This window comes from Daldinia caldariorum (assembly GCF_022478825.1).
Source record: "Daldinia caldariorum strain CBS 122874 unplaced genomic scaffold F4812scaffold_12, whole genome shotgun sequence".
Classification (NCBI taxonomy): Eukaryota; Fungi; Ascomycota; class Sordariomycetes; order Xylariales; family Hypoxylaceae; genus Daldinia; species Daldinia caldariorum.
The window spans coordinates 21,725-33,504 of record NW_025953048.1 but is presented as its reverse complement, the minus strand read 5'-3'; the positions used below and the strand labels follow the sequence as shown (position 1 = coordinate 33,504).

The following is an 11,780-nucleotide window of genomic DNA, read 5'->3' as shown; positions in this document are numbered from 1 at the left end:
AGACTCGACGTTTTTGTTAAACCTTCTGGTCGGTGCCAGGATACCTTAGGTACCTACCTAATATTTCATCCTTGTCATTTTTCAAGGTTTAATATATAACTCACACAGGTTCTAGTAGTACACATACGCCTAGGCACACTTTATATCAAATTTATCTTTTTCACCGTGTTTCACGAGAAAAATTCATGTACCCTTGTTTGAATTCAGTCCTAGGTACCATCGGGTAAGGGAGTAAGGGAGGTAAAGGTAGATAATTGGCTATAAAAAAATTCTTTTCCTCATTAGGAAGGGTGAGTCTGAATTCTCACCATTTTTAGTGGCAGGTAGACCCTTGCCAAGACCTATGCGGAGAGAAAAATTCTCCACTTGATTACTGCCCTGAAGGTGACAACCTATGACAACCGTCTATCCCGCTAGCACTTTATCAACCAATAAACGAGATTTGACTGATCGACAAGAATTTTTTTTTTCTTATATAAGAGATCCCGGCGTGTGCCTGATTTGTGTTTTCTTTCGATATCACCTTTCTAATAAGTTTCTCTATCTTTCTCCCCCCCAAATATAACCAAATTCAAAATACTTTAATCATGTCGATGGACGAGGTTGATCAGGCTATTGCCACCTATGAGGAGTTGATGGACTTGGACAGGGACTTTGAGGATGTCGAGACAGAAATAAGTAAGTATTCGTGACATTTAGACCCTGACTCGAATAGGTCACGGTCCGATATACCTAGCGGTAGTAGCGGCTGCATACGCAAGGATTGAGTCAGGAAAATCGCTTAACTAACATATTCCATAGTTCGCCAACAGGTTGCTCTTACCAAGTCTCTGTATGAGAGGAGAGCCAAGCTGGTTGAGAAGATCCCCAACTTCTGGGCGCTTGTATTTGAGCAGGCACCCCCGGAGTTAGACCAATATATTCAGCCTAGCGACTCCGCTGTGCTCTTGTCCGCCCTGACTTCGGTCTCCGTCTCTCACTTTGAGATTGAGAATGGCGGCCAGGGAGACCCCCGCAGCATTTCTATCAAGCTAGAATTTGGTGAGAACGAGTGGTTCGAGGACAAGGTTCTCGAGAAGAAGTTCTACTACCGTCTCTCCAAGGACGGTGATGAGGGTCTCGTCAGCGAACCCGTCCCCATCAAGTGGAAGTCGCCCGACAAGGATCTCACCCAGGGAATGCTCGACCTGGTCGTCAAGGTCTGGGAGAACGACAAGAAGCAGCCCAACACCGACAGCACCAAGCTGAAGAAGGAGAAGGACTACACCCCTGATGAGAAGGCTTTGAAGGAGAAGATCGAGGCTACCGGTCTAGGTGCCGTTTCCTTCTTTGGCTGGTTCGGATACCGGGGCCTGAACATCTCTGCTGAGGAGAGCCGTCTCGCCGTTGAGGAAGAGAAGAAGAAGAGAGCCGACAGAGCTGCAGGCAAGGTCCCCGAGCTCAAGTTGGCCGAGGAGGAACATGACCATGAGGAAGATGATGACGACGAGGACCCTCTTTCCCTCGAGATCTTCCCCGATGGTGAAGAAGTGGCGCTTGCTATCAGCGACGACCTTTGGGTTAACGCCATCAAGTACTTCAGTAAGTCTCAATCTAATAATAAGCTGAATAAGAGAGGGTTGCTGACGCGTTTCGAAGGCCAAGCCCAGGAAGCCGACATTAGCGAAGTTGACTTCGAGGATGACGAAGACGAAGAGATGGCAGACGGAGAAGCCCAAAGCTAATGGTACCCAACCCCCCATCTAAAAAGCGAAAAGCTTGAACATGTTTTTAGATGAAGTGACGTTTTCTAATATGATTATCTTTGCAGGAAGGAAATGATTAAAAGAGGGATCAGAATTCTCGCAGAGAACGGTGAGCGATGAGCCGTGAGCGGTTATGACGGATGAATGAATGAATGGTTTGCTACAAGCTGCAATCAGTTGCACCGGGGGATTTCGATACCAAGAAGTATTTCACCAAAAATTATTTCGCCTTAGACTATCAATAGATTCCAAGATCTGGTAGGGCGCCGGCTGTGCGTCTTACATTGCTTGATTTAACTGGAACTTTTCGTCCACATCCAAGCGCATCTTTGAATATGACATGACTAGGAGGTACCTAAGTAAGAATTGCTGACGAATTATAGTAACTTAATAAATTATATGGGGATGAGGAAGATCATTTTCCAATAATCGAATTTGAAAGGGAAAGGGGAACTACTTCGTACCTAAATACGCATATACATATAACTACCTAACCTAATGTAAGCAGGATTGAGGCGGACTGAAAGTGTAAGAAGCTACGAACGGCTATTGTGATGCCGGGACAGCAGCGTTTAATACCCCTGTTCAGCCTAGGTTCGGTACAATACCTGGTATTCAGGTACGTGCTGCGTAAGCCTAGCCAAGTTCTTAATTTACAGGGGGAAGTATTTCCCCAAAGCTTGGCTCGCTTGCTTACTTCAACTTCCACTTCTAGACTTCAACATCATCTAGAGGTTGTTTTTTAATTCTTACGTTAAAGATGATGGAAATCAGCAAAATCCCTTCATTTTGGGTGATTGCTCACATGGTTACCATCGGAGTGATCTACAAACTAGTTTAATAAGATTTACAATAATAGGTCAGGTAACAGGTATTATTGAAGACGCAGTCTCATCTCACATGCATTTATCATCACCCCCGGTCCCTTCTCCTTCGAGACGCGCTCCGCACAGATCCAACCTGAACAGTTTCAGCACGCCGATTTCCCAGGCATAGCCTCCCGGGTGAAAATGGGGCTTCACGTACATCGTACGCAAAGAGGTAAATTAGCTAGGGGACTAAGCTTTAGACGATCGAAGGCGATTGGCGTATTCCCTTTCTATGTCCGTGAATCCCCTCGAATCCCCTCCAACAAGGGGGGGGGGGGTACTGGGTACTGGTAGTAACACTTTACTATAGACTGCACTATGGATTGGCCCACCTTGTATTCCTAAACTCGCTCTTGGGGAGAGCTCGTGTCTTTTCCTATTCTCACATATTCACTTCTTTTTTTTTATATTTGGCTTCTAGATCGGAGTCTCTCGTTTTGTTTCGTTTCGCCGTGCGATTCCTTCAATTTTTTTCTTCCATTCCTTCTCGTTACCCTCTTTCTCTTCGTACTCGCTCCCGGTCGAGCCTTTTTTACATTGCTTTCGTTTCGTCCTAGCGACTTGTGTTCTAGCGTGTGGATCTTGGGTGGCTGTTCGGGGGTCTAATTTATCGAGAGTTCTTCTAACGATTTGGATACCAATATTCGAGATCACATTTGAGGCCTTTCACCGCTCCCCTGACTTGTCACTCTCCTGAGGACATGAGGTTATAATATTGAGCAGATACGGGTTTTTTTTCAGCTCGAAAGCTAGGCCTTTCATAGGCAAACTCCATCCCATTCTTTACTTCTGCTGTTTTTATATTTATTTCATAATGCAACTATCACTTCGTATAGCAGGCATCGTAAGCCTGCTGGCAGGTACAACCGGAGCCATACAAGTAGACTGGAATAGCGATGGTACGTGATTTATTGGGACTCTTCGATACACGACTAACTCCTATTAGATTCCGTCAAAGATGCAGCAAGTACCGTCGCTTTCGGCTTGTTAAAATATTATACGGGAAACAACACAGGCGACACTCCTGGTAACTTACCGGATCCCTATTTCTGTATGTGATCCCCTTCTCTTCTGGCATAATTGTTACTTATAATAAATGTACTAGGGTGGGAAGCGGGTGCTATGTTTGGTACGTTAGTTGACTATTGGTTTTATACTGGCGACGAGACGTATAACGCCGTGACAATGCAAGCGTTGCAACATCAAGCAGGCGAAGATAGAGATTACATGCCTCAAAATCAGACGAGGTCACTTGGAAACGACGATCAAGGATTTTGGGCTATGTCTGCGATGACTGCCGCCGAGGATAATTTCCCGAACCCACCGGAGGACCAGCCGCAGTGGTTAGCATTGGTTCAGGCCGTCTTTAATGAATATGTAACTCGATGGGAGACGGAAACATGCGGTGGTGGTTTGCGGTGGCAGGTGTTTACGTTCAACAAAGGATATACCTACAAGAACTCCATCTCCAACGGTTGTTTCTTCAACATTGCCTCACGCTTGGCCAGATATACAGGGAACCAAACGTACGCCGACTGGGCCGACAAAGTCTGGGATTGGATGACAGAGGTTAAATTTATCGACGACGACTTCAACGTTTATGACGGAGCAGGCGTCGAGAACGGCTGTACCGAAATCAACAAGGCGCAGTGGACATACAACGCCGGCATTTTCCTACAGGGGGCCGCCATGATGTACAATTTGACTGAACAGGATGTCTGGAAACAGCGAGTGGAAGGCTTGGTGAATAGGACGAACGAATATTTCTTCGATAATGGAATCGTGGTCGAGCGGCCGTGTGAAGGCTTTAACTCTTGCGATTACGATCAGCAAAGTTTCAAGGGTTACCTTATGCGATGGATGGCCTCTGCATCGCAAATGGCTCCGTTTACCTTTGATACGCTCATGCCATTGATCAAGTCATGCGCGGGGGCGGCAGCACTGCAATGTTCTGGTTCGCCGTCAGCTGACTTATATAAGGGCCCGGCTGGTACAGCGTGCGGCTTCAAGTGGACAGAAAAGGAAAAGTTTGACGGTCTTGTTGGTGTCGGAGAGCAAATGAGCGCATTGGCTGCTATCCAATATTCGCTAGTCAAGAAGCAGAGCGCAGCACCGTTGACTGCAACAACGGGCGGGACGTCCGTCGGTGATCCCAATGCTGGGCGGCCGATGGATGCGTATATGCCCAGTCCGACGCCCATCACCACGGGAGAGAAGGTAGCGGCCGGCTTCATGACAAGTGCGATCGCACTCGGTGTTCTAAGCGCGTGTGTCTTTGTGATGAAAGATTAAGCAGCCCGTGCCACCCGCTGACGAAAGAATGGGGGATATTTATTACCTAGCCAGTAATTACCTAAGCGCCGTATATTCAAAATTCAGGGTACCTATATAGAAGAAGGTTGGCTAGATGTTAAAGACGGTGGCGGCGTGTAAAAACATATTCGGTATATAGCTGCTTCGGTAGCATTTCTTTGTAATATATCAATAATAAAATACCTAACTTTCGCCTATTTATGGTAAACAAGTCCCAATACATTAGAGTATGCGGCTATAGGTAGAATATGTAAGAGGTATGTATGTTGTTCTATTTTAATCTTCATGGCCATTTTTAGGGCCGGCTTTTTATACTAATATCTACATTTATGCATCTAAAAGAACCGCTCTAGGGATTCACATCTCGGCTGGCGTGCTAGACGGCCCCCAGGTATCATCTGCCAAGCTACATGGAGTAGCTTATTCTAACGTCTAATACCCGGCCAAGGTATTGTGTAGATAAAAGAGGTTGAAGATGTTTTTCTATCTCCCCTCCCCTCATCTCACCCCCACACGCTACCAGCGGTCGTCACTCTCCTTCTCCTTCTCCTTCTCCTCCATCTCCGCCTCCGCCTCCTTATCCCCCCACTTATTCTTCTTCTTCGCCTTCTTATTCTCGCCGGGCCCCTCCCAGAACAACCTCACGATGCCGCCGACTCGCCCGTCCATGCGGCGCGTCTCCTTGGCGCCCTCGACCTCGGCCATCGCGCCCTTCACGGCCTCCAGCACGGCCTCGGCGGCCTCGACCGACACCGGCTTCCCGCCCCGCTTCCGCGCGAGGATCACCTCCACCGCGAGCCCCTGGTCCAGGAAGCCCCGCAGCCGCCGCAGCTTATGCCCCAGGTCGTGCGCCGAGATGCCCCACGACACCTCGAGCTCCTTGGTGTCGACGGCCTTGCGGCGCGCGCGCTGCGCCGCCTCGATCGCCGCCGCCTTGAGCGCCGCCTTGTCCACCACCCGGCAGATGGCGGCCTCGGCGTCGAGCGAGCCCGGCTCGGCGGTCGGCGGCGGCGGCGCTACCATCACCAGCGCCTGCGTCTTGAGGTCCAGCGTGCGCAGGACCGCGTGCAGGGGCTGCGCCGGGCCGAGCGAGCTCTCGGGCGGCGGGCCCGGGATCCGCACGTACTCGTAGGGGATGCGCTCGTTGCTCGGGTATTTCTGCAGGGGGTCGATGCGCCGGAGGGGAGGGGTGGTGGAGAGAGCGCGGGAATGCGGCGGCGGCGGTGGTGGTGATATAAAAGAGAGAGATGTTGTTGTTGTGGATTTGCTGTTCGGGAGGAGACGCCGGCTTGAGGAGAAAGAGGATGAGAAGAGCCGCGGGGGAAGGAGGTATATAGAGGTGCGTGTGCGCGGCGGGAGGTTCGAGACGAGAACTCGGTGCAGAGCTCGTGCGGGCGACGAGCTCGCGAGATGTTGCGGGTGTGCCATTTTTTTATATTTTTTTTCTTGACTGGTGCGCCTGATGCGTTATGGCTCTTGGGAAGTATTATACAATTGGGAAGGTAGGATTAACATTTGTTAATCGGTTGCCGTCGCGCTGTAGAACTATTAATAAATAACTTTAGAGTAGAAGTAGAAGTCTCTCCCGTCTTGCAAGCAAGGAAGTAAGAAATTGTGTTTTTAGAAACTTTACCAGATGACGCTAGAACAGCCATCCGGCCCATCCCACCTTCGATGTACTTTCGTACTCCCTAGGGCTGGAATTCAATAGCCAATGAGATCATGCATGTGATAATACCTTCCCCGGCAGCGGCTCGGGTACGTACTAGTACGAATGTAGCTACGCGCCAAGACTGAGCTCAACTCAACTGGAACTCAAGCCAAGCTCCGACTCAATTAGGTAGTACCTAAGGTACTTGGAATGATTTGAGGACAATCCCGGTTCGTTGAGAGATGCAAGCCAGCAAACAGGTACCTTATCATCATCCCTCATAGAAAACAAGCAAGCAGCTCCCACCTACCACCATGTCCAGCCTCCTAGGCCACCCCTTCCGCGTGCTCGTCTACACAACCAAAGCCCTGGCCCTGGGCCACCTGCTAGTGACGTACGGGTACGGGGTCGGGTACGGCTGGGGCCCGTCGATGCTGCCGACGTTCCTGGCGACGAACGAGTGGTTCGTGACGGACCGGTCGTACCGCCGGGGCCGCGGCGTCCGCGTCGGCGACTGCGTCGTCTACGCCATCCCCGTGGAGCCGGGCGAGGACGGCGTCAAGCGCGTCCTCGGCCTCCCCGGCGACTACGTCCTCCTCAACTCCCCCGGCGTAGGCTCCGATACCATGATACAGGTACGTAGAGAAAGAAAGAAAGAAAGAGAAGCGAGCGCTGACGTTCCCCCCCCCCCTAGGTACCTAAAGGCCATTGTTACATAGTCGGAGACAACCTCCCCTGGTCGAGGGATAGCCGCGACTTTGGTCCCATTCCCATGGGCCTCATCAAAGGCAAAGTGGTCGCTAAAGTAGTGGTAAACGGTTGGTGGCCGTTTAACTGGTTTACAAAGGTAGAAAGTGGTCTTCACCCAGTATCGGATGAGCCTAAAATATAATTACCTTTGGTACTCATTCTCCCTTTTCCTATAAAGTACAGCTATGATTTAGAAAAAGGTCATGTGCCTATTGTATTGTATTATATTCCTATACCACGATTTGCATTGCACGAGGGGCGTTTTGGGAATCATTGTTTACCATATATCATTTCGATGAGAAGGGCAATCTAATTACAAGAGTTCAACTCCACGCATGAGGCTCGTACGAGTTAGCTCATGACTGGTCGGGAGTGATTGGTCAAGTAGTCATCTTTTCAACCGGCGACGCTGCCGCCTTGTACAAATGAGATCGAATGTCTTTCCACTAGGCTTAGCTTCTGGGGCAAATGCAACCTGCAATACACCCGCCCACAACTCAACTCAAACACCCAATGAGAATATGCGTTCCTTATAAAATATCGAAGCAGCCTTATCGTTGACGAAAATACACATGCATGCTTATATAACATACGCCTCAAACACCGGGAACCAACCACATCCGCGTGAATGCCCGCTTGAATAGGGAGTCTGACAATATCGATAATTAAAACAAAACAAAAAAGGGGGTGAGGTCGCTAATACTTGGTTACTTTATCCCTCTATGTGCGCCTTTGACATGCTTTGGCCGAGCAGCTCTAGGCAGCGCTGCGCAAGGTTAATCACCTCGCCCTCGTCATCTTCTTCGTATTCGTTATCTGACTCGACTTGTCGGTTCGCGATTTGTTTAATCATCTCCACAATCGTATCCGACTTTCCAATGTGCGAAATCAAGGTCTTATCTTCAGATTCCAACAATTGGAGGAGCGTCCAAATGGCGATGTGCTGAAATGTGGCGTCGCCGCTGGCGAGGAACCTACTCAAGTATCCGTGAATGCCACCGTTTGGTTCCGTCCAGTCCTGGATAAAGATGGAATAATCGCCAACTACGTCATATTAATAACTACGGAATTCATAGGATTAGAATGGGAGACTTACCCTTCGAGGATAGGTTGCCGAGAGCTGCGGCGCTGTTGCCTTGGACTTCGATACTCGGCGAATGCGTAAGAGGAATGAGAACATCAAATACGCCAAGATTTAACAAGTGCGTCTTGAGATCATCAGATAACGCAAGCACTGCAATTGCAGCCGTCATTTCTGATTGAACAGTAACAGGGACATCGAGGACGAGCTGCTTGCATTTCTGCACCGCGCCAGCTTCGAGGACCAGCGCTTTGTTGCGGTCGGAACTCGCGGCAAGATTTCGGAGGGTTGATATGGCATGGCATTGGATTTCCTCGTTATCGGTAGAACCTAGAAGGTCGACGAGGGGTTTTAAGAACCCTGCTTCGATAATAGGAGACTCGTTTAGAGGATGGATGGATATGTTACGTATGCAAGCGACCGCCGAGAGGATGAGAGGAAGATAAGAGGATTGGAGCAAGCGTAGCAGAGGATTGAGACCTTGCGCGCGGACAATATCTAGCTGGTATTTCTCGTCGGAAGCGAGGTTTCGAAGTGCTAACGCGGCTTGGCATTGCACCTTGGGAGAGGACGAGTCCATTAGGGTAACAAGGGACTGAACAAGTTTGGTCTCCGACGCAGCCAACTTCCGGCGGTTGTTGGCGTCAACGGCAATGTTACTAAGCGCTGTCGTGCAATAATATTGAACATCGACATCGGGAGACGATAGGAGTTGAACGAGCACGGGGATGGCACCCGCGTTCACGAGCTGTTGTCGGTTCTCGTCTTTAGAAATATGTGATTAGGAAATGCGTAACAATGTGTTCTGAAGAGCTGAATGCGTACCTGAATGTGTCATATTGAGAAGAGCACCAGTCGCGTTTCGTTGAACCCTCATATCTCTCGACTTAGCTAGTCGAGTAAGTGGACCCAAGGCTCCTGAACGTGCGATCTTTGCTTTGTTTTCCTCGTGAGTAGCTAGATTGGTGATGCATCCTACGGCGTTGCATTGTACTTCGACGTTGGGGGAAAGCATCTGACGTATGAGTGGAGTTAAGCCGCCTAGTTGGACGATCAAGACTTTGTTCTCGGCTGCGTGGCTTGGTAAGACAAGAAGATAAGCAATGGCGCAGAGTCGCACTTACTATTAACGGCAAGGTTCCCTAGTGCGGCGCTGGCTGCTCTTTGTACTTCGATGTCGGGACTCTGAAGTAGGAAAAGGATAGGCTCCAGCGTATCTCGGTCAACCTCACGAACATCTAGAAGGCGGTCAGCCAAAACTCGCGACTCGAGAAAGACTGGAGCAATAGGGCCCATATCGTTCGATAACATGGTAATCCGACGCCCTCGTTTGCCAGAGCGCTAAACACGTTACGTTACGTTACGTTACGTACCTCGTTCTGTGATCTCAGCAAATGTTAAGCTTGCACTCCTTTGAAGATCAATATTATCGGAAAAGACAAGAGTGCTCAGAGCGCGAAGAGGCTCGCCCGAAAAGAAATCCGTCTCGCCGCGCTGGGATAACAAGTTAGCTTATAAGTAGTAGGATGCATCGATCGGCTGTAACACACGTTCTCGAGGTATTGGAGTAGATCGGCGACAGCTTCCCGTTCGCTATCGGCCAATACTGGTTCGTAAAGACCATCGCGAGATTTGCCTGTGTCATGTTTAGCACTTTGAGAGAATGCTCTTGATAGGATAATGGACTGGCATTACCTCCGCAACATGATTGGCAGGCCCCCATTGCTATGGGTAGAGCTAGTAGAGCTAGAAACCGTGATGGATGATTGATTTGAACTCGGTCGACGACGGGAAGAATAAAAAGTGATGACGCTGCTGAGCTGATGCACTCGGTCTCAGGATGCTCGCGGTTGTTGAGGTCTGGGAGGGATGAGTAGGATTAGTACTGGTGCCGGGACCAAATGATAAGCCTGCTGCTCTCTGGAGATGGTCCTGTGATGTATCCTCGTGAGAGGCTAGGGCAGGCGGATAATATCGTCCAGGTCGACGCGGCGAAAGTAGTGCCAGATTGCATGCATCGACGGAACGGGACGATGAAGAGAAGGTCGATCTTGACCGAAGTGTGTATGTGTGTATACGTGAGTTGTGTGGGTGTATATGTGTGTATGTGTGGGTGTTTATGTTGTGGTAGAAGGAAAGGTGAGGTTAAATGAACATTATTACTGGGGGTTCCTTTTTTTTGGAAATGTTTACGAAGTTGCAGCTTAGTTTAAGTTGCACGAGAAGGCTCAAAAAGGTTGTTGCGTAGTAGAGGATTTGACAAGTCCCGACATTGGATAACCCTTGTTCCTTCTTCAAAAATCCCCAGTCGATCCCAGTCGCTCCAGTTGCTGCCTTCCTAACTAATCTTTTTTTTATTTTTTTACCTTTACGTCGATAGCGATTGCTGCGCTATTGCCGCCTCCGCTGCAGGTGGGCCGGGTCGCGCTGTGTGGTTGCGTACAGTAGAAGAAGGGCGCAGGCGCAGTTGGTGGGTTTTAATGCTTTTAATGGGGGGGAAGTTAATCCTTTTCTGCTTCATTCTTCATGTCATAGGGGTTGTTCATGGCTTGTCATGGAGCTAGGACCGGAAGGTTTCGGCTGATAAAGCTCGCCCTGAGCTTTCGATTGTGGGTACCTCTTTTTAGCACCAGACGGGTTAGGTACTTGGCCTAATTCAAGGCTTGCGAAGGTACTGATAGCATCCAATTATATTTACCTCATAGGTACCTACCTTGAATTGCACATTTTCGACCGGTTTAATCCGTGTAGCTTATCTCCATACCTAGCATGTCGTTTTATATTGTACACAAATGTTCAATCTTAGCTTTATCCCTTTTTTTCTAGTTGAGTCTCAAATGCAAACTCTACCTACCTAGGTACTAAAGTATAATTGATCCAAACAAAATCCAGATGATAAGGTAGGCCGTCCGTTTTAAAAGGCTAATAAGTCTATTTATCGGTTGGGCCAAATAAAGTTACAAGCTGATGTACCGACATAAAGCCACTACCACTACGAAGAAGAAAAGGAAGAAAAAAAAAGGTAGGACCCCGATTATCACCTTGTTGCCTTTTTGGGACAGCTTTTCTGCATCATAGGTGTGGTCACAAAGCCCAGCCCGCTCTGCTCATTGATGAGCAGTTATGAGCAGCTCTGAGCTAATAAGCTTAAACACAAACACCACAGATAGCAAAAGATACCTACTATGTAATGTACCTTTGCCGCTATAGCTCGCTAATTTAGCTTGTGAAAGCGAGTATCCACCCTCTGTCTCAAAGATATGACGTCCCATCCATCCACTCTGCAGCTTTCCGTCTGATAGTAACCAAGATCAGGCAAATCTTTGTCATGATATTGCACTATCCCCCCGCGAATTGAAGCTATTCCCAAT

At 48.9% G+C, this 11,780-nt stretch overlaps 5 protein-coding genes across 5 annotated transcripts; 3 read left to right on the top strand and 2 right to left on the bottom strand.

Moving 5' to 3' along the window:
- Positions 1–235: 235 nt before the first annotated feature.
- On the top strand, positions 236–2,271 carry F4812DRAFT_433499 (uncharacterized protein). Its single transcript, XM_047934644.1, has 4 exons — positions 236–678; positions 802–1,581; positions 1,639–1,726; positions 1,811–2,271. The coding sequence occupies exons 1-3, from the start codon at positions 588–590 to the stop codon at positions 1,722–1,724; spliced, it is 957 nt and encodes a 318-aa protein (XP_047788602.1). The 5' UTR covers positions 236–587; the 3' UTR covers positions 1,725–1,726; positions 1,811–2,271.
- Positions 2,272–3,232: 961 nt separating this feature from the next.
- Positions 3,233–4,965, top strand: F4812DRAFT_73048 (glycoside hydrolase family 76 protein). Its single transcript, XM_047939362.1, has 3 exons — positions 3,233–3,513; positions 3,561–3,665; positions 3,720–4,965. Exons 1-3 carry the CDS (start codon positions 3,429–3,431, stop codon positions 4,904–4,906), a joined length of 1,377 nt encoding a protein of 458 aa, XP_047788601.1. The 5' UTR covers positions 3,233–3,428; the 3' UTR covers positions 4,907–4,965.
- A 196-nt stretch (positions 4,966–5,161) lies between these two features.
- On the bottom strand, positions 5,162–6,536 carry F4812DRAFT_433496 (uncharacterized protein). Its single transcript, XM_047934643.1, has one exon. The coding sequence runs from the start codon at positions 6,353–6,355 to the stop codon at positions 5,444–5,446; it is 912 nt and encodes a 303-aa protein (XP_047788600.1). The 5' UTR covers positions 6,356–6,536; the 3' UTR covers positions 5,162–5,443.
- Positions 6,537–6,737: 201 nt separating this feature from the next.
- Positions 6,738–7,589, top strand: F4812DRAFT_433495 (LexA/Signal peptidase). The gene is made up of 2 exons (XM_047934642.1): positions 6,738–7,213; positions 7,273–7,589. Exons 1-2 carry the CDS (start codon positions 6,893–6,895, stop codon positions 7,468–7,470), a joined length of 519 nt encoding a protein of 172 aa, XP_047788599.1. The 5' UTR covers positions 6,738–6,892; the 3' UTR covers positions 7,471–7,589.
- Positions 7,590–7,755: 166 nt separating this feature from the next.
- On the bottom strand, positions 7,756–10,221 carry F4812DRAFT_72971 (vacuolar protein 8). The gene is made up of 7 exons (XM_047939361.1): positions 10,105–10,221; positions 9,960–10,045; positions 9,783–9,903; positions 9,534–9,647; positions 9,235–9,480; positions 8,425–9,174; positions 7,756–8,372 (listed from the first exon to the last, which is right to left on the bottom strand). Exons 1-7 carry the CDS (start codon positions 10,130–10,132, stop codon positions 8,041–8,043), a joined length of 1,677 nt encoding a protein of 558 aa, XP_047788598.1. The 5' UTR covers positions 10,133–10,221; the 3' UTR covers positions 7,756–8,040.
- Between the last annotated feature and the right edge of the window lie 1,559 nt (positions 10,222–11,780).

Excerpts from the sequence above, each read along its gene's own strand:
- F4812DRAFT_433495 (XM_047934642.1), top strand. The coding sequence starts at position 6,893 with ATGTCCAGCCTCCTAGGCCACCCCTTCCGCGTGCTCGTCTACACAACC. Across the intron at positions 7,214-7,272 it reads GCTCCGATACCATGATACAG|GTACCTAAAGGCCATTGTTA; the intron begins GTACGTAGAGAA and ends CCCCCCCCCTAG.
- F4812DRAFT_72971 (XM_047939361.1), bottom strand. The coding sequence starts at position 10,132 with ATGGGGGCCTGCCAATCATGTTGCGGAG. Across the intron at positions 9,904-9,959 it reads TACTCCAATACCTCGAGAAC|CGCGGCGAGACGGATTTCTT; the intron begins GTGTGTTACAGC and ends TTGTTATCCCAG. Across the intron at positions 9,648-9,782 it reads TGCTGAGATCACAGAACGAG|ATGTTCGTGAGGTTGACCGA; the intron begins GTACGTAACGTA and ends ACCGCCTTCTAG.
- F4812DRAFT_433499 (XM_047934644.1), top strand. The coding sequence starts at position 588 with ATGTCGATGGACGAGGTTGATCAGGCTATTGCCACCTATGAGGAGTTG. Across the intron at positions 679-801 it reads GGATGTCGAGACAGAAATAA|TTCGCCAACAGGTTGCTCTT; the intron begins GTAAGTATTCGT and ends CATATTCCATAG. Across the intron at positions 1,582-1,638 it reads TAACGCCATCAAGTACTTCA|GCCAAGCCCAGGAAGCCGAC; the intron begins GTAAGTCTCAAT and ends CGCGTTTCGAAG.
- F4812DRAFT_73048 (XM_047939362.1), top strand. The coding sequence starts at position 3,429 with ATGCAACTATCACTTCGTATAGCAGGCATCGTAAGCCTGCTGGCAGGT. Across the intron at positions 3,514-3,560 it reads AGTAGACTGGAATAGCGATG|ATTCCGTCAAAGATGCAGCA; the intron begins GTACGTGATTTA and ends AACTCCTATTAG. Across the intron at positions 3,666-3,719 it reads CTTACCGGATCCCTATTTCT|GGTGGGAAGCGGGTGCTATG; the intron begins GTATGTGATCCC and ends TAAATGTACTAG.
- F4812DRAFT_433496 (XM_047934643.1), bottom strand. The coding sequence starts at position 6,355 with ATGGCACACCCGCAACATCTCGCGAGCTCGTCGCCCGCACGAGCTCTG.